Source organism: Oryctolagus cuniculus, chromosome 3 (assembly GCF_051225735.1).
Source record: "Oryctolagus cuniculus isolate XC-2025 breed Fujian yellow rabbit chromosome 3, ASM5122573v1, whole genome shotgun sequence".
Taxonomy (NCBI): Eukaryota; Metazoa; Chordata; class Mammalia; order Lagomorpha; family Leporidae; genus Oryctolagus; species Oryctolagus cuniculus.
In genome coordinates this window covers 76,189,520-76,213,268 of record NC_142869.1, presented here as the reverse complement: position 1 = coordinate 76,213,268, position 23,749 = coordinate 76,189,520, and the positions used below count along the sequence as shown (strand labels likewise).

General features: G+C 35.6%; 1 protein-coding gene across 6 annotated transcripts in view; it reads right to left on the bottom strand.

Annotated features, from left to right (window-relative positions):
- The window catches only part of LOC100349657 (sodium channel protein type 3 subunit alpha), a 118,672-nt gene that overhangs the window by 64,317 nt on the left and 30,606 nt on the right, over positions 1–23,749 (bottom strand). For 4 of the 6 annotated variants that reach the window (XM_089329087.1, XM_051848559.3, XM_051848562.3 and 1 more), the window contains 8 exons: positions 17,193–17,310; positions 15,136–15,226; positions 10,900–11,028; positions 10,137–10,228; positions 9,043–9,315; positions 8,770–8,833; positions 7,444–7,585; positions 6,432–6,638 (listed from right to left, as the gene is read on the bottom strand). In XM_089329087.1, the coding sequence (XP_089185213.1) occupies positions 6,432–6,638; positions 7,444–7,585; positions 8,770–8,833; positions 9,043–9,315; positions 10,137–10,228; positions 10,900–11,028; positions 15,136–15,226; positions 17,193–17,310 (1,116 nt within the window). Of the gene's footprint in view, positions 1–6,431; positions 6,639–7,443; positions 7,586–8,769; positions 8,834–9,042; positions 9,316–10,136; positions 10,229–10,321; positions 10,414–10,899; positions 11,029–15,135; positions 15,227–17,192; positions 17,311–23,749 lie in introns of all 6 variants that reach the window. The other 2 variants (XM_051848557.3, XM_089329089.1) reach the window with 1 other exon arrangement.

Sequence of the window (23,749 nt, the reverse complement as noted above, 5' to 3'; positions counted from 1 at the left end):
GTCTATGCATTAAGGCAAGAAAATTCTGATTTGGCATGTATCCTTGATTGTCTTTTCTTTCTTCTTAAAAAAATAAAAACAAAAACCTCAGCTCAGCTTAAACTTCAGTTTAGGAGACAACTGCTCTCATGACAGTGTCTTCTAGATTTTAAAAGCAGATGGTTCTCTTAGAGGTGGTTGCTCATCTGACTGCTCTTCCAGGTTCATCCACAGAATTGTTCCTCCCATGTACCTCTGGGAAGCGCTGAGTGCTACATTTTCCATCTAAAATCAGGACCAACGACCCTTTTGTATCTCTCTTGAGAGCTCTGCATATTTAAGGAGTCGGCTTTTCTATCTCCAAGCGGAAGTAGTGGAATGTATTGGCTGGTTTATTCTCCTTCATTTGAATTACATTCAGGACCACAGTTCTTACCTTTTGGGCCATGCTAACCCTAAAGAATTTATTATGGGGCACTTACAGTTTGTAAACTTTTATGTTTATAAAATGCTTATAAATAACAGCAACTTATTTATGTAGCAATGAAATACACACCTGACATAATCATTCATGGGGTAATGAGAATTTATTATTTTCTTTCCATATTTCAGTGCTAACTATTCTTAAGCATGCTGGATTTCTGTGCCTACTGTGAAGCATAGCAAATGTTCTGTGTTTTCATTTAGATGAACAGCACTGTTAGACTGTAAATGATTTAACCAGAACTTACAAAGGATATGAAACAACAACAGCATGGTACATATCAAAGCCGAGCTGTCATTAAATATATTCCTGGTCATAAATATAATCATAGAAGTGGAAATACTTAAATTATGAGAATATTGGTTAAACTTTTCATATATTTCATTACTAAATGCAAACAACTCTAAGTTACATATTATTTTTTCTATCTTTCCTCCAGACTGCGAGCTTGACTGTTGTCTGGGTTTGTGCAGTACCTGGCAGGACACCTGAAAGAAAAAGGATTCTATTAACATTTGGTGAATCAATACTTAAAAGGGCATCTTTTCGTCAGTTCTCTAAGTTACTAACGTAAGGGAGAGGCAAAAACAGCAGGTGCCTATCCTGCGTTTCTAAGCTCTCATAAAGGACTGTGTCAGATGGTCTATGTAACCTTGCAGGAAGGAAGGAAGATAAAGCGTATTTAAATGCTTGGACAACACTTTGTGCTCTCTGTCTTTCCCATCCTGAGAAGAAGAAATCCTCCTAAGTAGATTCCATTTTTGAACCTTATCTCAACTAAAATACTAGTTTTCAGAAGGTTTTAAAACTAAAGGTGCTGAGCTACAAAATCTCTTGAATTAACATGACCTCAGAAAGGTAAATGGAGTACTAAATACAGTACTTAATTCATATGTTAGTTAAGCGATGCAAAGGTGTAACACTGATATTTATTTATATTGAATACTATATTCTTTATGGAAGCACAATTCTAAGGTTTGATATAAGACAACACCCAGCCTTTAAATAAACCACTAATTCAGAATTAGGATATTTATAAAATTACAGAGAGCCAGATTTTTCTATTGAATGCTTATCCATCAATACCATTTTTTATATCACACATGATGAGAGATGAGAAATGTTGAGGATACTTTGTAGATATGACTACACAAGTATATGGATGTTAAAGTATACAAGTATACATTATACAAGTATAATAAAGTGAACAAATAAAGTGAAAACAATTTTCAATAGCTAATGGTAATTACATGATGTTTGATACAGGGATACATTTTGATGCACTCGTTGTTGAAGGAATGAACACACAAGCACTCTCTTTTATTTGAATAAAATCCTTAATTCTTCTTTGACTACGTATAGACAACATGGCAAAACACACAGTGCAAACCACTGATTGACATGTTTGTCTCCAGAAACAAAGGAAGTGGTGGTAATACTCCCTTACCACAATCCCCAGACTTTCATCCATTTAAATCACTTCCGGAATTTGTTTTGTATACGACATTATTTTCCTACCTATCCTGGGTAACAGTTCAAATAAGTCGGAACCAAAACAGATTTCTAAGGCAATGAAGGTAACCTCAACACACCACATTTTCTGTGTCACTCATCAACTCAGATCTGTCACTTGTTCCAATTCCAGTGATTTGCCAGTTGCCTCCCAGGCAGATGTTTCCTGTCTTCTCTCATGTCTGCATACCTGTTTATACCCTGCTCTGTGACACTGCCAATGTCCTGCTTACTTCGGATGACAATGGCACTTTACAACTGACTTGCTGAGTTTCTCTTGTAACAAACAACAGATTCATGCTCCATATTTACACAGGGAACACCATTTCCTTACAACATTTCCATGTGACTCTACATAGGCTCTAAAACTCACTCAATTTCTGACTCTAGTAGTATAATTCTTGTCATTAATTCATTTTAAATATAAACTCCAGCAAAAATCCCATCAAAGCCTACAACATTAATTATACCTGTTTTGATTCTACCCCTAATTATTTTAGACCTCTTTAAATGCCACTATTTCTAATTTGTCCTAAAGCTTGCTCCTATTTTTCCCCTATTGGATCAATATAGACTACTAGGGGATGTGTTAAACTGAATATTATTATCCATTTAAGAATTACAAATTATAACGCAAACAAATGATGATGACCTAGGACTGAACATTTATTTTCTTGTCTTTCCCATAGATGAAAGCCTAAAATGTTTATCTCCTAGCAACTGAGAGTGGAATGGTAGCTCCCTACCATAGGCTGTAAAGAGTAGGAGGGAGTGTAGAATGGGGAAAGTTGGTCAATGGGTATTAAGTTATAGTTAGAGGGGCCAGCGCTGTGGCACAGTGGGTTAACGCCCTGGCCTTAAGCACCGGCATCTCATATGGGTGCCAGTTTGAGACCTGGCTGCTCCACTTCCAATACAGCTCTCTGTTCTGGCCTGGGAAGGCAGTAGAAGATGGCCCAAGTCCTTAGGCCCCTGCATCGGCGTGGGAGACCAGAAGAAGCTCCTGGCTCCTGGCTTCAGATCGGTGCAGCTCCGGCCCATTGCGGCCAGCCAATTGGGGAGTGAGCCATTGGATGGAAGACCTCTCTCTCTCTCTCTGCCTCTCCTCTTTCTGTGTAACTCTGACTTTCAAATAAATAAATCTTTAAAAAAAAAGTTACAGTTAGAAAGGGAAAACAAGTTCTGGTGTACCCCATCTCCTAAAGTTGCACTTGATTTATAGGAAAAATTGAGCTGTATATGTGAGTTTTTTCATACCTACACAATGACTAGTACTAGGAAGACCCTCAAAAGATATTACATAAAAATGGAGTTAATAGTAGGTTTCATGAAATTATCGCCTAGATAGTAACTTTTGAAGTCACAGGGAATTAGCAAGACTTAAGCGACATTGTAGCACAAATAACCTTACAGAGTTATTCTCTCTCTGTCTCTCTACCCACCTTCCCCCATCGGTCTCCCTTCCCTGCTTCAGTGTTGACTATTTACCTGGTTGGCAATAAGAAATGAAAATCAATTTGGTACCATGCTATCTCAAACAATAATAAAATAATTTTACTGAGGTAAATATAAATTTTGCAGGTATGAAACAAAAGCTGAGTCAAATCATGATGTTTTAGCCATGAATCTGATAGCTGCCTATTAAATGAATAGATTTTTAGCTGACCTAATCATAATGTAGATAAAGCTCAAAAAATTTTTTTATTAGACATAGTAAATTCTTACTTCTAAGTTCAAAATATTTATACTCTTTTAACTGATGTCATGCCAGAATTTATTCTAGTGACTGTATTTGAGATTAAACATATTCTTACACTATGTTATTTGTCATATAGACATTACTTTGCCAAATTATAAAATATCTTAATAACCTGAGGCTTTAAAATATAATCATGCAATTTATAAATATTATTTCTATCTATTTCTTTAAGGCCAGAAAGTCCCTGCACTGTAAAATAACTACTTGATTCCATTATCTTGCAAAGGGGTCTTAATTTTTAGTGATATGAAACAAAACTCTTAAATAACAGAAATATTCTAGAATTTTCTGGTAAAAACAAGGAATGTTTTATAAGATTTTCAAGCATCAGTAGATTTGCTTATAGTTTTCCTTATAAACCCAATAAAGTATAATCGCATTACAGCTTGGCATGCAATAGTAAGATGGAAACAGCAAAATGAGCATGCGCAGCAAATTTTGTCTACAGTTGAGCTTGGTAACTAAGCAACATTGCTATATGCCTATTTCTCTAAAAGAGGCTAAAAAGAAAGACACTGATGCTATATGTTACGTATCTTCAAAGTCACTCAAAATTGTTAAAACTTTAAAATCCAACCTACAAATTCCAAGTATATATTGTCATTCAAACAATCCAAAAACATTTTTTGAAAAAGTCAATATATTAAGCAATTATTTGTACTTCTGTTTCTGGCCAAGGTAGACTAACAGGGACTGGAAGTGCTCACTCACTCTCATTCTCTCTCTCTCTCTCTATCTCTCTATCTCTATCTCTATCTCTATCTCTATCTCTCTCTTTCTCCCTTGTTCAAACAATAAAACGGAGAGAATACATGCAATACTGGCTTTGAAGACACTCGGCATTTGGTCAGGACATTGTCAGATACTAGGAATTAGCAGAGAAAAGAAAGCAAGGTCCCTGATTTTGTTAGTTTACGCCTTAAACTGCTTGTCTGGGGGATAGACAAGGAGTATCTCTGTACACTCCAACAGAAGAAGAAATGCAGCTGAGAGTACAGGAGGGAAACCCAGGCGGCAGTTGTGCATGTGACAGGGTACCACAGGACAGACCGCTGACCAGAGAGCGAATGTTGCAGATTTTGTCAGGTTCCCCTCCAGCACTGAGAAAAATATTCATCACTGTGTGTGTAGGGGAAGTGCCTGAGGCTGAGACTTGGAGGGAATACCACCCAAACATTGTGCCAGAATAGTGCCCATTCCTGCCAGCTATGCTAGGGTACATTTCATCTGAAATGGGGGCATCTGAGTAGAGGATTTCGAAGGATCTTCATTTCTTAAGTAGGGAATACTCAGCCTTAGACTAAATGCTACTCTGATCCTACCTAACAAGTCTTCAAAGATTGGAAGATACAAAAATATCAAATTCTTCTTAGATGAAGTCGCATTTTTATGGGAATACAAAACTTTCCAGCATCAAACAATGTAAAATTGATAGTGTCTGGAATTCAATTCAAGAATGTCAGGAAGGCAGAAAAGCAGGACTGTATGATAAAGAGTAAAGTTAATAAAGATTATAAACTTGGAGATATAGCAAAGGAAACTATTCAAGCTAAAATCAATAAGCTGATTCTGTAATTCATATGAATTACAAATGCTTTAGAAACACTAAAACAGCTTTGAAAAAGGAAACAAAGTTGGAGAACAACCATATTATGACTTCAAGAATTATTATAAAGCATAAGTAGTTAAGAAACTTGTAGTATTGTTGTAAAGAAAATTAACATAATAGAGCTGAGGAACCGACTCACTTATATGTGGCCCACTGATTTTTGACAAAGGTTTGTAGGCAATTTAGTAGAGAAAGTATATTTTGTTCAAGAAATAGTGTCCAAATAATTGCATATTTGCATTAAAAAATCTCTACACAAAACTCACATCTTATGCAAAAAATAACTACAAATTGTTAATGGACCTGACTGTCAAAAATGAAGCTATATGCTTTTAGAAAAATAGGAGAAATATATATCTGGCGTTGGTTTGGCAAAAATTTCTTAGATGTGACACCAAAATCATAATTTTTTTAAAAGCTGAAGAAGTCTTGATAAACAGCAAATTATTAAATTAAAAATTTCTGCTTTAAGAAATATTCTTAGGGAAATGAAAAGACAAGTTATATACTGGGAGATAATGTTTGCCAACAATATGTATGATAAAAGGTTTATACCCAGACTATATAAAGGGCACTCAGAATTCAACAATAAGATACAAATTGCCTAACTTAAAATGGTATTTATTAGAATGGCTAAAATCAAAGGCCTGTCATATCAAATATTATATTGGTTTTCCAAATTAAATTAAAAATGAAACTCCTTTCTCAGTTTACGCTAGGTTAATTGCAGATTAACCTACTCCTAATGTATAGTTTACATGCAACTTAATTTCTTTAAAGTGTATGAAATGTCTTCAAAAGGAAGGTCATGGAAATAAGTTACATGAAAAAACTTACGCATGAATTTCAAAATTTTTCTCACTAAAGTAAGTTTATCTTTTAATCCCACACTCCCTAAGCTAATGTTCAAAGTGCTCTTTGACTCTTCAGAAACAATTTCAAGTTTGAACAGTTCTTACATTTTTAGTGGGAATTCCTTTATACAAAATTAAATCCCAGGTCCAATTTTATCTTTATGAGATGATAACATTCTTACCTAGAAAATGAAAATTAACAGTAACAAAGCTTTGCTTATTATCACTCGGTACCTGAGCTTCTTCTTGTTGCTTTTTAAGCTGTTCAAGCATCTGCTGAAATTCAGCTTCTTTCTGCTCTGCCTCTTCCAGTGTTGCCTGATTCTGCTCCTCATAGGCCATGGCTACCACAGCCAGGATCAGATTCACCAAATAAAAAGAGCCCAGAAAAATGACTAGAACAAAAAATATCATGTATGTTTTTCCAGCAGCACGTAGTGTCTAGGGGAAAAAAGGATAATTTCATTAGTTTTTAGTATAATGTTCTCAAGTAAAGATTTGTTCACCACAGTCATGAGACAAAATTTATTTTGGCCAAGATTCTTGTTTTGGTGTTAAAAATGCATAGGTACACAAACATGCACAAAATGAGATTATCTGAAGCTTGATTGCAATGTTATTTGGTATAAATACAATTTTAGTAAACACTGGATATATACTTAGCTCCACAAAAATGCTCTTATTGGGGTTCACAATGCAGGACAACATTACAGGCAAAAACTGTGTTGTGAGTGGGGCTCTAGTTCTACAGCAGTCTACCCGAAACACTGTCTACAATGACATCTTTTTTCTCTCATTTTCTAGCCTCTGTTGGCTGTGGCTTCCATTTGAAATCTCTGTATAGTTGATTTTTCTTTTCACAAGTTGTTTATAATCTCTATAACTAAATTATGAAGTCCTCAAAGTCATGAACATTCCTTGCTCGCTCCATAGGTCCTGGCACAATATCTTTCATATAAGAAGTGCTCTCTTCCTCTCTTTGTATGTGTGTGTGTGTGTGTGTGTGTATACATATGTGGAAAGCTTCAAGAAGGTCATGGAAATTTTACATTATCTTATAATTCCATTTTCCATGATTATTTGGAGTCTCTTCATATACTGATATAAGGAGCAACTTGGATTCAAGGCACATTTGCTTTATACCAAACTCGTCTGTATTCCACAGCGTTACAAACGAGTATCCATACTTGTCATTTCATATGTTTTCATAAAAAACAGATCTTAGGCATGTTAATTTGGGCCTTACCAACTGATAAAGGTTTTCCCAATAGTCCTGAGTCATGAGTCGAAACAGAGACAAAAAAGCCCAGCTGAAGGTGTCAAAGCTTGTGTAACCATAGTTGGGGTTTCGACCAGCTTTCACACAGATGTATCCTTCTGGACACTGGCTACAGAGATAGAAATGAAGGAAGGGTCAACACAGAAAATACAACAATTTCAATCAATTTTGACTTATAGGGATTTCAAAGCCCTGAGTCATAGTCTGTAATAAATTTTCTTGCCTTCATTTTTGGAACACTGATTGCTCACAGTGGAACTTCAATGAAATCTATTGGCTTGTAGGGGTGACTAAGATGCCACACTGGAATCTGCATCCCACATCCCACACCAGAATGCATAAATTCCATACCTGGTTCTGCCTCCTGACTACAGCTTCCCACCAGGGCAGACCTTGGGAAACAGTGGTAAAGGCCCAAGTAATTGGCTTCCTGCTCTATACTTTGGAGATAAGGAAAAATATCCATCTATATGACTGGTGTATATTTTCCATTAACATCCTTAGGTTTCAATATCATACAGGTTCTCTATTTTACTAGGAAGTCTTAAAATATGTTTAAGTTCTATGGCATAAAACTCTCTATTGCTATCCCTTGACTTTTAAAACTTTTCTGTCTACTATGGTTTTCATGTAATTTAAAATTCTGTTTGGAATATATATTGTAAGTCACAGACGAGTAGGATGATGAACATTACAGTTCTCATTGAGGAGTGTGAGTGAAAAGAACTATTAACTAGACACACTCAGTCCTGGACACGCCTTTGGCATACATGAGCTCCTTCACTTAGCACACAGGGATTCATGTTATTTTAAGGATACCTAAATCTTTCAGAGCAGTTCACCAGATGGGCTTTCACTCTGAAGACCACGTTATTCTCTGGATCTTTTCCAGACAAAAGACACATCCATGTTATATTTTGAATCTTTTCCTTCCACAACAATACTCATTCCATCAGTGCATGCCAATACCAGTAAAAATAAGCCCATATTGTTTCCTTTACTGCATTTCTTCTACAACTCTAATAGGTTAACAGAAAAGGTAGACTATGGACCTTCACATATTGGGGCATTAATTTAGGTATTTCTTAATTGTGAAATTCTGGGGAAAAGGAACAATTCACCCAAAGGGATAATTTTAATCATTGAGTTTAGGACCAGTGGCAATTTTGTAAGATTAACAAGGAACATATTAGGTAGGCAATACCACTGTTTGCTTCACACATGTAAGGCTGTCCTTGTTTGTTTTGTCATACATACTTATTTTTCCTACATATTAAAATATGTGTACCTTACCCTGCATCAGAGCCATTTCCACAGAGTAAAGGATCATTTTGTCCATCCAAAACATAAAAGTGACCTGTTAACATAAAAAAATAGACTATTTAATTTAATGTTAACCCATTCACATTAGGAATAAATGAGTGTTTGATTATCTCTAATGGTTTTCAAAGTAGACAGCAATCAAGTGTATTTACTAAAGTGCCCTCACACCTGACGTTTCAACTATTTATTGTTGAAAACTCATTCAGAATGCTAAGATCAACATAATGTGGCAATAGTTCTTACTGTCATCTCCAATGTAATCCTTCCAGTCAAATGTGTTTGTTGTTACATTAACAAATGTCCCATTTGAATCCATTGTGCTGTTAAAGTAGGAAGTGGTATTGGTTTCAAAAGCAGAATCGCTTGGGGGCCATTGCAAACATTTATTCCTCAGGTTTCCCATAAACAGCTGCAGCCCAATTAGAGCAAACACGCTCAGGCAGAACACAGTCAGGATCATGACATCCGAGAGCTTCTTCACCGACTGGATCAGGGCCCCCACGATGGTCTTCAGGCCTGAGGAAAGAAAACTGTAGGTTAACTGGGGAAGAGCACACGATTTCTTCTTAAGAGACACGCTCATTATTTGGCTTCCCCCAAAATGATCACTTGGCTATCCATCTACTAAAGCTTCATGGATTGCCAGAAGGTTTGGGAAATAGAGGAAGAAGAGATTTTATATTTGCACTGCATGCTTTCTGGAGGTTCAATATGAAAGTATCGATAGCTAGGCAGGAAGTTTTTGCTTGCATGATTTTATGTACTGCCATGAACATGTTGAGACAAATTTGCAGTTATTTTTTTATTTCAGATTTTGTTTCATGAGGCTGCTTCCTTCCAATCTATTTGTTACACTAGCCTCCAAGTTACAGGGATATAGAGGAGAAAATAATTTTAATAAAAATGCCATGCCAAATGCATGCTGTTTAATAATCTTTTCTCCCTTAAAACAGGAGTTTTATTTTTAAAATAGGTCTACAGCGAATGATAAAATCCAAAATAGTAAAGTCACAGTAGCAAAGCTCTATCAGGACGCAAAATAAAAAAGAAAAACATTTATATAATAACTGCAAAGGATGTAGAAGAGAAAGAAAGAGAACAAAACAGCAAAACTAGTGTCTCATGCAAGTTTCTGTTAAACTCAAAGGCTGACTTTATAAATAAAATATAATTTCTAAAGTTTTAGGGACTGAGCTAACATTGAAACATCATTTGACATTGTTGAATGTGATGAACACAAATAATAAGCAACAAGGCCAATGCTCAAGATTTTCAATCTCAAGATTACTGTAGTAACTATGTCTAAAGTCAGCCTCGGTGTTTAACCCAGCTCTCACCTGGAATGACTGAAATTGTTTTCAGTGCTCGGAGAACTCTGAATGTTCTCAACGCTGAGACATTGCCCAGGTCCACAAACTCTGTCACATATCTGTAATAGGGGAGTTCACACACAAACACAATAACACACAAGAAAAGTTGGAGATATAAGGGGCCTACCGCCTTAACACCAGTTTCTTCTTACCTGGAATTACAGAAATAGTTTTCAGAGCTCTCAAGACCCTGAAAGTTCGTAGGGCTGAAACATTGCCTAGGCTTACAAATTCTGTTACATACCTGTAGAATTAAATCAGAGTTACTGATAGCTTCCACAAAGTTTACTGTAAATAAAGAATTTATGCTGGATTTGGCATATAGAGCCCCTTGGGTTTAACAAATTGCTTTAGGCCTCAGGGCTACATATGCTGTCAGTTGCTTTCAAGGAATAAAATTGTGTTGCTTTATTTTAGTGTAATCTTCACTAAGATGAATACATTTATTTGAAAAACTCATCAAAGTATAGTATTGCTTTTAGATTGTAGTCAATGAATAATTTAATTTTGATGAAAGAGAAAGACTAGATGACATTAAAGTAATTCCATTTCTTGTCATTTATAAGACATATTTACTTGTATACATATTCTCAAAATATATGAGGCTTATAGTTAATTTGACTAACAAGAAAATTAAAATTTTATGTATTTAAAATATGTCACAATAACCTGGTTCATGCTGAGACTATTTTTACTTCTTTAAACTTATCAAATTTTCAAAATTACTCACGCCATCACAATGACACTGAAATCCAGCCAGTTCCATGGATCACGAAGAAATGTAAAATCTTCTAAGCAAAAACCTCTTGCTAGGATTTTTATAAGGGACTCAAAGGTATAGATTCCAGTGAACGTGTACCTAGGAAGAGCATCCAAGCCAAAATCAACTATTTCATTTGCATTGTTGGATGTTTTCAAGTATGGCAAATTCTATCCTTTTGTGGTTTTTCAATACAGTGAAATCTTGTTTCTTATTTCTGCTTATTAGAGGATCCATTAGTTTAATTAATCTTATAAGCCTAAATAAACTGATGAGGAAATACATTCTTCAAGAATCTGATCTTGTTAAAATATTTCTTTTTAAATAATTGGTTTCACCTAGTAGACTCATATTTTTATGAGTATGTTAGTTTCATATATTTTACAATTAATATCAGTCTTGATGTTCTAGAGTGGCTCTGTCACATACAAATATAATCTAAGCCACACATGTAATACTCACATTCCTAATAGCCAAATATAAAAGAAGGAACAAATGAGCATAATTTTCATATTACATTTTATTTAAAGCAATATATCAAAATACTATCATTTCAACAATTAAGATGAGCCAAATTTCACGTTTCACTAGACACTTGTGACTTGGAATGCTTCATTGGACAATATGCTCTAAATGCAACAAAACTTGGATTTACCTATTTGTAACTAAATATTCACCAAATTTTTTTTGTTGACAGGAAGAGTGGACAGTGAGAGAGAGAGAGACAGAGAGAAAGGTCTTCTTTTTACAGTTGGTTCACCCTCCAATAGTCGCTGTGGCTGGCACGCTGTGGCGGCGCACCACGTTGATCCAAAGCCAGGAGCCAGGTGCTTCTCCTGGTCTCCCATGCGGGTGCAGGACCCAAGCACTTGGGCCATCCTCCACTGCACTCCCGGGCCACAGCAGAGAGCTGGACTGGAAGAGGGGCAACCGGGACAGAATCCAGCACCCCAACTGGGACTAGAACCTGGTGTGCCGGCGCCACAGGTAGAGGATTAGCCTATTGAGCCATGGCACCGGACATTCATCAAAATTTCTTAATGATCAGACTCATTTTAAGATTTTTTAATGTGTCATATGGAACATACACTTCACTTTTTTTAGCCTTGAGAATCAGGTATACAGTTATAAAGCTAATTCATTCATTCTCTCTCTCTCTCTCTCTCTCTCTCTCTCTCTCTCCTCCATTTCTTTTTTCTAGCTCTCCAAGAAATGTTTCAGTTTCCTAGCATTTTATGTGCTGGTTTACAGAATTGAAGGATAAATGAAATTCTTGATTCTAACCCTACAGCCATTACTATCTTTATACAATTAGACCAAATCACAAATTCAAAGTTTAGTCTCCAAAATGGTTAAATGGCATTTCTATTTGTTGTTTAATATAGTATGGTCCTACCCCTATTTACTTTGAATGCTGACAATATAAATTACTTCTGTTCTTCCAAAAATAGTTCAGAATACTTGTTTCCAACATTGTGCTCTTTAAAAGTGCTATTCTTCAGAGTGCTTCACCCAGGCCAGAAAACTGATTTACTCTTACTAAAATCTATCATATTTTCTAATGTACCAGTAGTTTATCTGTAAAAATGTTAAGGCAGTTATTTTTGAAATGTTTTCTATGGAAATTTCTCTTATACAAGACTACTTCAAAACAAACAGGAAAATGTAAGCATGAATCTTCAGATCTAATTTCCTTAGGTACTTTCTCTCCTCTTTTTCTGCTCCAACAACTCAACTGATTTCACATGGAATAAGAATAATTGTTATCTTACTATGAAGTAGATGACTACTATGAAGAGCTACATTTTCCAATACCAAGTTTAAGTTTGCTGGTGATTACTTTTGGATCTTTGTGCATTACACAGAGTTGCTATGACGTTTCTGTCTGGAGACATGGCTAGCCTTTCAAAAGATCTTAGAGACACCTCACATGTGTGTTCTGTTTATCATATCAACAGTTAGTGCCTTATGGTTACCATACCATGGTAAGTCTACATTGTCTCTAAGTAAGATTTGTGTCTCTATGTATATTCCTGGTTTTGGACGATTTGTTGGGGGATTATTCAGAGTATAAAGTAAGCATTGGTAGCTGTCCAGGCAGGAGAGTCCTAGAGCTTAACAGATTGGACAGGTCAATGGGAAACAGGAGAGCTTAATCTTTCTTGGCTCTGTCCCACTAGGCTCCTGATTATGCTGTCACTTCTGTCTATGTCGCAGTCTTCTTCCTGTAATTATGATGTCTGTAGAAGTGCCTTGCCTTACATAATACTCCCGTTACTCTGTAATGTGGTCCTCAGGCTATTCTGTGTATGCCACATATTTGTACAGGGACTGTTACTGATGTCAATGATTGCATCTTTTAACTGAGTTATTTTTCTCTCTTCATGGGACACTGGCCTTTTTGGCAGCAATCACTACTGTTTTGCTTGTTTTCATGTTGTCAGGTTACTACAGATAATTGATGATGAAAACCTGTGCAAAATTCCCCAACTGAAAGATGCAAGTCAAAGACTTTTGTAAAGCTAAGATTATTCTCATAATGCACTTTGAAAAGAGAGGCTTAAATGTTCAATGACTTCCTTTACCTAACTTTTTAATAATGCTTTACAGATAAATGAAACTCATATGTTTAAATGCTCCAATAATTTATGCTACAGAAACACATAAAATAGTTTTATATAGGCGTGCCAATTTTGTTAACTCAAAAACTGCAAATGGTAACAGAGTTCTGTAAAATGGCTTGTCTCAACACAAGAACTGAATTCTATGCTACAGTGATTTCTAGAGAATATTTTCTAGCTACTGTTTTAAAATCCTTTAACATGTTAAATCACTGACAGCTTAGAATGTTGCAATAAATCCTCACAGAAATCTATATAAATGGAAATAATAAGTGGAAGTATTTGGGGTTGCTGGTGTTGTAGTGCAGCGGGTTAAGCCACCACCTACAATTTTGGCATCCCACATGGGCACTGGTTCAAGACCAGGCTGCTCGACTTCTGACTTCTGATCTGGCTCCCTGCTATTTTGCCTAGGAAAGTTGAGGAAGATGGGCCTCTGCACCCATATGGGAGACCTGGATGAAGCTCCTGGCTCCTGGCTTCAGCCTAGTCCAGCCCAGGCAGGCTGTTGCGAACATTTGGGGAGTGAACCAGAGGATAGAAGGTCTCTCTCTCTCTCTCTCTACCTCTCTATCTTTCCCCCTCTCCATAACTCTGCCTATGAAATAAATGAATTAATAAATAAATCTGTTAAATATGCATATATATGAATTGAAAAAACACATTATTTTTTTTTTCACTTAACAAATATCTGATTACTTTATTATACTATACACAAATAACCAATATGACCTAAACATCTTTTGGTTCACTACAAAGTATGTTTATTTGACGCAAGTGACTCCATATGTGACTGACAAATAAGGGAATGATGTTGCTGTGATGTAGAAATTGTATTTCTTGCATAAATTTCCCCTAGCATATGATATTTTGAAATGTGGGGCATTTTTTCTCACACTGAAATTGAAAATCTTCTGCAATGTAGTTAAAAAAAGACCTAAATGCAAAATATTAACAAAAGTTTCTTCTTTCAGTGCAAGTATGGACTGGTTTAATGTGTCAAACGCTATGGTTTTAAAGAAGATGTTTCATTTCTTTTCCAAGATACATCTGCAGTACTTTAATTCACATGCTGTGTCTAAATTATCTACATGTATAAATATAACTTAGATATCTTAAACATCTCTTACCTCAGTACCTAAATATAAAAATACATAACCAACATGCCTACATAATAATACAGAGCTAATAAACTAAATGGTTTTTTACCAGAATGTGATAACAATATACTAAAACAGAAAATTTGAATCCATCAAATTACTCAAAGAATTGTACTTTATCTAAAATTGCTTGATTGAGCCTTATCTCTCAGACTAAATGATTAAGTTATTTTACCAACCATCATGTAGATATTAGTTTATTACCTAGCTTAAACAGATAATATCATACATTTGTTGGAATAAATACATACCTTAGTGATGAAAAACTTTCCCAAAGATCTCCTTAATCTTTTTGAAAATTATGGAAAGAACTTTTTACTTACAAAGAAGTATTTAGCCTGACTTCAAAAAGTAGAAACCATAAGTCAGACCATAATCACAAGGAAATGACAGGAAATTCACCTCAAGAAGTTATTCCTACTTACTCTACATTCTTCGTCCAGTCTGGAGGGTTACTCAAGGTCATAAATACACAGTTGGTCAAGATAGTGCACATGATAAGCATGCTGAATAAAGTAAATTATAGTTAAGGAATAAATGTTAGCATGGTATTTATGGTCACTTACACAAAATCCAATGCAAACAATCAACACAAGTTAACTATAAAATTACTCTTACTTATTCATTTTAAAACGGTGGTGATCATAGAATCTTGAAAGCCTTTCATACAGTGCAGGTGTACTCCTCCTCTTTTATTTCACATAATACACTCACAAAAACTAACTTAACAGAATGAGATCTGTATTTGAAGCAAATGGGAATTGTTCTGCATTCCAATCAGCTGTGCAAAATTTTACCACAAGGGGAACTCACCGTTCTCTAGCAAGCTTGTATGACATAAGTGTGGAAGCTGTACTTCAGATATAATTTAAAATATGACTTAGAAAAGGTTAATGAATGCAATATAAAATGCCTGAGATTGTTGATCCTGTTATATTCAAAGATTACATTAGTTGAGAATTCTACTGTAAATAGATACTCTAGTAGCCTGAGAATCCTGCAGCTCATTCCTTTGAAATTTACAACATAATAAAAGGAGATGGAATTTTTTTCTGACAAGATAATAGCATTTTCTTACTTTTTATTTTCATTTTAGACTCTAGGGGAACCCAATAGACCACCTGGCCATCCTCCTGTATCTAGTCCATATCATACCTGAATAGATGAGCACTATTATGAAGCTCTCCTGAGAGGTAGGTGCAATGATTTCTCTGGGGATCTCAATTCAGACTTCATCATAAGAAAATTTATGATTATTTTGAGGTAAGTATTTTAGTTTAAAGTATAAATAAGGGTGGGCATTGTGGCACACGGGATTAAGCTGTCACTTGGGACACCCACAACCCATATCAGTTTGAGTCATGGCTACTTGGCTTCTGATTCAGCTTCCTGCTAATACACCTGGGAAGCAGTGGATCATGGATAAAGTACCTGAGTTCCTGCCATCCATGTTAGGGACCCAGATGGATTTTCTCACTTCAGACTTCAGCCTGGCACAGTCCAACTGTTGCAGACCTTTGGAGGAGTGAACCAGCATATGGAAAATCTCTCTCTCTCTCTCTCTCTCTCTCTTTCTCTCTCTCTCTCTCTCCACACACACACACACACACACACACACACGTTTGCTTTTACAAAACATAAATCTTAAAAAAAGAATACTTTCTAAAATCAAGCCGTGGAATGGGATAATTCAAATGTGCTTCAAAATGACATCATTCCCATTTGCCCCAACTCTAGATTAGCCAGTTTTTTAGCTAATGAATAAGCCAGCTTTGAGTTAGCTGATACAAAATACCCATGCTGGAACACTGTCTCAGTAAATTACCTTTCTATTATATCATTACTTAAAAATTTTCTTGAAATCCATTTAGTTCAGAGTTTTGACTTATACTTTTTGGCACTCTTGTAAATAGTTTTATATTTAATGACTTTTTGATACATGTTATCAACCAGGTACATAGACAGGTAGAAGGAGTTTGACAAATAGTTGTTGAATGAAGTAAGGAAAAGGAAAGGTGAAGGAACAAGAGAAAATAGGAATAAAGGGACAAATAGAAGAAAAGATAGATTCAGGTCAGAACCAATGAAGGCACAAAAGGTTGACCATTTGACAATACAAATAGTAATACGGATCAGCAGAGACTTTCTTCCTTTAGCAATGGTTATACCTGATCCCCTCAAGGTTAATGAAAGTGGCAATGAGATTTGTTCTTGTTCCTACATCATTATTATGGTTGCATATTTACTTTTAGAACTACAAAAGTCATGCAGCATAACCTTGTTATAAATAGCAGAAAATCAATGAGAACAACCAAATTAAACTAATAATGTTGCTATTAATCTGAAATAAAATTTGCATATTAAAATCAGAAAGATATTTCTAAGATAAAGACATAAGAAAGATTTTTAAGATAAAATATCAGAAAATATTTTTAAAAATCATTAGAAGTAATATTTAGACAATTCACATTAAAAGGATATGAATGTACCAAAATCTTAATAGCAATTTTCCTAACAGGATTTAGCGGAGTTAAAATATACAAGGCAGAGGTGGCACTGAACCGGAAAATTGCCTTCCCTTTATTCAATACTATAAAAGTCTGAAAAAGAAAATAAGAGAAAGCATTTACTAAATTGGACATGTGACTTATTTGAAGAGTTTGTATACATGAAGAACTTTTTTGCCTGATTTGTTTAGACGCATTTGTATTAACAAGTTAGGTTTTTCACCCCTAAATGTGCAGTAATGTGTGTGATTTGCTATTACCTCTTCTGTTTTTTAAGGCTCCAACTTGCTAACCCAAACAGGTAGTCCTACACAAAATTTTTTGACTAAATTACAAGATAGATTTACAAATTATAATTTTATTTAAAGTTTATCATCCATCTGTTAATTTTGGTAACTTTTGAGATTACTCTGTACATATTGCTATTAAATATCTTATAAATATTTACATTATATAAAATATTTTAACTCCAAAATTTATGGTGGTGCTATATTGTCCTGAAAGTAGATCTCTTGAGTTTAACTGTTGAAACAAGCGAATAACCTGGTTTTGCTGATTCTGTGTCTCTGCTCTGAATGGCTCAGCTTCTCTGTTCATACCAAGGAGGAACAGCTGCACTGACAATGAGCCTGAAATACACCCTCTCAAAAGGCATTCCACAGTGAAAATCCTGTGCTCTGAATTCCATCATTCTGCAACCATGAACTTAGCATTTAAGATATGCCACCAGGTGATTACCTACCATGTTACCTGTGAATCATCTTTAAAATTTTTAAATGTTTTACAAATACATAAAAATTGTGCATACTTATGGGATACTATGTGATATTTTGATACATGTATATACTGTGTAATGTTCAAATCAGGATAAATATCTTTGTCTCTTCAAACATTTTTCATTATAATGAAAGCATTCAAAGTCCTTTCTTCTAATTTTTTGAAGAAAATGCTCAATACATTATGATTGTTTTTTAGTCAGCACTAGAAATTCTTTCTCCTATCCAACTATTAGTATGCATTAATCAAACTCTGTCACCCCTCCCCACCATATTCCTTAGTCTCTCGTAATCACTATTTCACTCTCAATTTTTTTCTCTTTTAGATTCCACATACAATTGAAGTCATATGCTACTTTTTCTGTGCCTGGTTTATTTCACTTTTCATAATTACTTCTAGTTTCATCCATTTGTGAAAATGAAATGAAATCGGCCGGTTGAATAGATATCTGCACTCCCACGTTTATGGTAGCACTATTCACAATAGTACAGAAATAGAAACAAACTAAGTGTCCATCAACTTTTGAATGGATAAAGATAATACATGTACATGATGGAATACTATTCAGCCATAAAAAGGACGAAATCTTGTTATTAATGAGAGTATAAATGGAACAGGTTCATGTTTTATTTTTTCCCATCAGAGTCATTTCTGCTTCCTGCCATTTCAAACCACTTGTCAGTTTTACTCATAAAATGACAAAATCTACCTTTGATTCTGAAAATGAGTGCCATACAACCCAAAAAGAGGAGGCACCTGAGAGGTTGTCTAATGTGTCTAATGCAAATTCCCTCCCATTTCGGGAAAACAGTTCCATAATTCCCCTAACAATAAGATACTACCTACAATCACATGTGATTATGTCAGGATTTCTTAGAATGACTGAGAATTAGAATGCCTGGGAAACATTTTATTTTTTATTAAAAGGTGTTGAACATGCATTGCATACAAGTTTTGTTTTTTTAATTACCAATATTTAGGTCCTGTTTCAGGACAACTGAATCAGACTTTCTGGGAGGCAGATACAGCCTTGAGTATTTTTTTAATGACCTTAGATGACTCTAAAATTCAGAGAGGATTGACAATGCATGTGCCCTGCGAATGTTCCCAGCTGTCAAAATTCCATCCTCCATCATGTTTTTCCAGATAAATCACGCTGCCTTCTGATCATTCCCTAATTGCTTCCCTTTACCAGTAAGTCTTAGTACATTAATTTGTACTCTTTTCCATGTTGCTTGTAATTATAGTCAAGTAGCAATTTACATGTAGTATTCATTCCAATGAGAACTAGGTTGGAAGTTGTTATGAACCATTGAGAATAAACAGCCTGTAATCTACCTTTTTACCATTTTTTTCAAGTATTTCATAGTGTGGCTTGCAAATAATACCCTGTTTTCATTAAATATGTGTTTATCTTTGAGACACCATTTACCTTTGGAACACCTATTCTATATATCCATTTACTTAATCATATGTTTTTACCCCTTAAGTAAGGGCTATATCCCCTTTATTCAGGGTCACTCACAACAAGCTCTCTTTGAATAGACAGAAATATTTAGATTGTGAACATAAAGGACAGGGAAAACAATTTCTCTGTACTTGCCCTTTTGTATTTAAGGCCATGGAGTGCAGCATTACTTAGCTAAACATTTTCCATAAATGGTGTTATATAAATTTGAACAATTCTATGAATAGGGAGAGTAAACTACACCTTACTAGGACTATCTACTAGGGACAGTGGACCTTGGGAAGACTGCCTTTGAAGCACAGAAACATTAAGATATTGTCTTGAATACCCAGGATAGATCATTTGGTATTATAATTAAGCAATTAAGATCCATTTGATTATGGTATATATACTCTATGGAATACTACACAACAGTAAAAAATGAAATCCGGTCATTTTCAACAAAATGGATGAATCTGGAAATGATCATACTTAGTGAAATAAGCCAGTCTCAAAGGGACAAATACCATATGTTCTCCCTGATCTGTGATAACTAACAGAGCACCTAAAAGGAATCCTCTAGAAGTGAAATTGACACTATGAGAAGCAATAACTTAAACAACCCTTGTCTTGACTGCCAAGGAACAGTTTTTTGCTTATTTTTATTTTTTTCTCTCTTAATACTATCGGTTAAACTCTTTACTTAACATAGAATTAATCATATGTGTATAAAGTCAATTGAAAACTAGATCCCAGTAAAAATGAGTGGGAACAAGAAAGGGAGAAGCTGTATACTTCTGCATACATTCCCACAGACTTACTTCTAAAGGTAAAGCTAAAAACTTGCCATGGGACTCCGAATCCCATCAGGCTGGGTGGTAATAATGCCATCTTAAGTGTTAAAGTGATCACATTAACTATTTAATTGATCATATAGATAGTATTAAGTGTTAAAAGGCTCATATAAAAAAGATTAAGTATCTGGTAATAACAATAGATAGAATGCTCCAACATGGGAAGCAGTCCACACAGCAGACTCAGAGAATGACAGATGCTCTAATCAGCACTCTGACCTCGGAATCGGCCCTCAAGGCATTCTGGACTGGCTGAAAAGCCCATGAGAGCATTTCAGGCATGGAAAGCCAAGACACTGTGGCAACAACAACAACAAAAGTGTCCTACATGAAGGATCTCTGTGAGTGAGACCCAGGGGAAAAATGGGGTCATCAAAGAAGGGGGTACTTTTCTCTGAAGGGAGGAGGGAACTTCCGCTTTGCTTATGGCCTTGTCTAAATACTGATGGAGATCATGGACTCAGAAGGCTTCCACAGCCTTGGCAGCTCATTTCAAGAGCCTCAAGTGATCAATGATATCATACATAAGAGTGTTAATTGTTAACTTAACAACAGGAGTACTTACTCCCCATGCAGGACCTCTGTCCTTAATGAGTTGTACCATGAGAATTAACTGTAAAAGTTGTTCTCCAACAGTTCTTTACATTTTATTTGTGTACAAATTGTTGAAATCTTTACTTAGTATAGAGTTGGTCTTCTATGTATAAAGTTAACTAGAAATGAATCTTAATGAAGAATGGGATGGGAGAGGGAGGAGGAGGTGGGATAGGAGTGATGGGGGGAGGGCAGGTATGGGAGAAAGAACCACTATATTCCTAAAGTTGTACTTATGAAATTTGCACTCCTTAATATAAAAGGTTTCTAAAAAAAGATCCACTTGGGTATTTGACAACAACAGTGTCATGTCAAAGTTCACCATAATTTAAGATGCTCTTGCCCAGGCTTTTTGTAACCAATTTCCCTGCTAAAACAATTTCCACTGGTGACATTAGGAGAGGATTTTATTTTGAAGCATGTACAAATGTAGAGGGAATGGGAATGAACAGCCCCTTTTAACATGCAGGTACCCTTTCCTTTGCTCCTCCTGCCAGAGCTGCCTTTGCAGTGCCAGTGAAATTAAAGCTGACACATCAGAGCTTCTTCATTGAATTTATCAGACTGGGGACCGAGCAGGCTTTAAAAACACAATCCCAGGTTATTCCTGGAATTCAACATCTGACACGAAGAAAACCTTTGCGTTTTGAGAAGTGAAGAATAAAATACTAGTGTCCTATGTAGTGAAGGAATTACAAGAAAGAAGTTTGATCTATTGAGAGATGGCTATACCTAAACTGAAAATTACTGGAGAAAATGACACACATTTGGGAGGATAAATAGCACCAACTCTAAAGTCAGGTTTCCAAGTAATGACAAGGAATAATGTGAATTTAAAAATTAGCTAGAAGTATGTTAAACTGGTTATTTTCCTCTCTAATGTTACTTGCTTGTTTTTCCAGGTAAATGCACATCTTATAAGTTCGCTTAAGTTCTGTACTTTGGAGCAGTAATAAGCCTTACAGCTCTGTGAGCAGAACCACATCAATCAAAGAATCAAATAAAAAAAGATTTAACCTATTTCCAAAAATTGCATTTTTTTTGACAGGCAGAGTTAGATAGTGAGACAGAGAGACAGAGAGAAAGGTCTTCCTTCCATTGATTCACCCCCTAAATGGCCACTACGGCCAGCGCAGTGTGCCAATCTGAAGCCAAGAACCAGGTGCTTCCTCCTGGTCTCCCATGTAGGTGCAGGGCCCAAGCACTTGGGCCATCCTCCACTGCCTTCCTGGGCCACAGCAGAGAGCTGGACTGGAAGAGGAGCAACTGGGACAGAATCCGGCACCCCAACCAGGACTAGAACCCTGGATACCGGAGCCCAGGTGGAGGATTAGCCAAGTGAGCCGCAGCGCTGGCCCAAAGATTGTATTTTATTACATGAATACACACTGTACAGTTTCACTTAGTCATTAAAAGCTCTGCTGCTGAAGTACAAATGCCTGGGTTCAGATTCTGGATCCACCACTCATGTAGTGTGACATGACACAAGTTACCCAGCTTCTCTGGCTTACCTTTCCCATCTTTTAGCAAACTGAGGCTAACAACAGTACCTGACTCATGGGTTCACTGAGTATTAAATGAGACAAAGCACTCAAGCAGTGTCAGACACCATAAGAGCACAACAAATTTCAGCTATTCCTATCATTGTCATTATTCTTGAGCTATTACCCTAATCAACTTACATGTCAATTAAATACATTGTGATGTGACTCGATTGATTAAGTTAGGCATTTAAATGTGTCATTATTTAAGTGCAGCAAAGAGCTGTGTAATGCTTTACAGTTAAAATGCCTTCAATTAATGTATTTCACATAATAGTTTCAAATTCTGAAACTTCTTCCATTAACTCCTTGTATACCAATTATATGCACTTTTTCTTTCACAGCACTTCAATATTCATCTTTATAGATACTTGATAAAGGAAAGCAGTACAGCCAATGTTAAAGAGGTTGGCTAGACATCTCCCGAGATGGGTCACAGCCACCACAAATAAATCAGGGTCCAAGTCTGGCTTTCAGTCGTGGAGGCAATAAAAACAGACTGTGTTGGCACACAGAGAACAATTCTGCTTCCTAGTGGCAGACTCACATTAACCAAACTGGAAAGCATGACACACAAAATCAAAATGCCACTCTATTTACAATGAGATATATTACTTTCACATGGACTGAAATAATTACAATGGCATAAGAAGAACATTTTTTCCCTTTAAGCAGATCTTCTGAAAACAAATCAGTCAGAAGATTCCTTGCTGAGCAAGGAGCATAAACCAGCTGACTGAATCAAAAAATGCAGAATTGTATACAGAACTTAACTGTTAGGTAGCCCAGTGTAGCCTTTTCACAATGAAGTGGGCTTGATATGGGGAAGACGATGCTTTCAGTGCTACCCCAAAGATCTGTCTCTCTTGGAAAATACTAATGTTTGTTTCTACTATTCTCCTTTTTCCTCTCTTAGCAGTACTAAACTGACCAACTTCCTTTCTTAACAGTACTTCTTCTCTTTAAATATAAAATATTTCTTATCATATCAGAGTAAATAATGCCCCTGTCTCTTGAAGATACTTTTCTGAATATTTATTTTATAATTAGAAGAGAATTTGTTTTCAATTTCTTGGGAGAAGTCTCATTGTCACCAATGTGTGTAATAATACAGTAAATTTCAAAAGTTATTCTATGGTAAAACACTCAGATAAATTATTTTAGTAATATTTGAATAACTAACTTTCAAAAATAATCTATTTTATGGTAAAGCAATAAGATAAATTATTAACAAGTTAATATGTATTGAATGCCACATATCATTAAAATAATTAAAAAGAAAAAAAGAAGAAATTGTTTAATGATTTTAATTTGCTTTT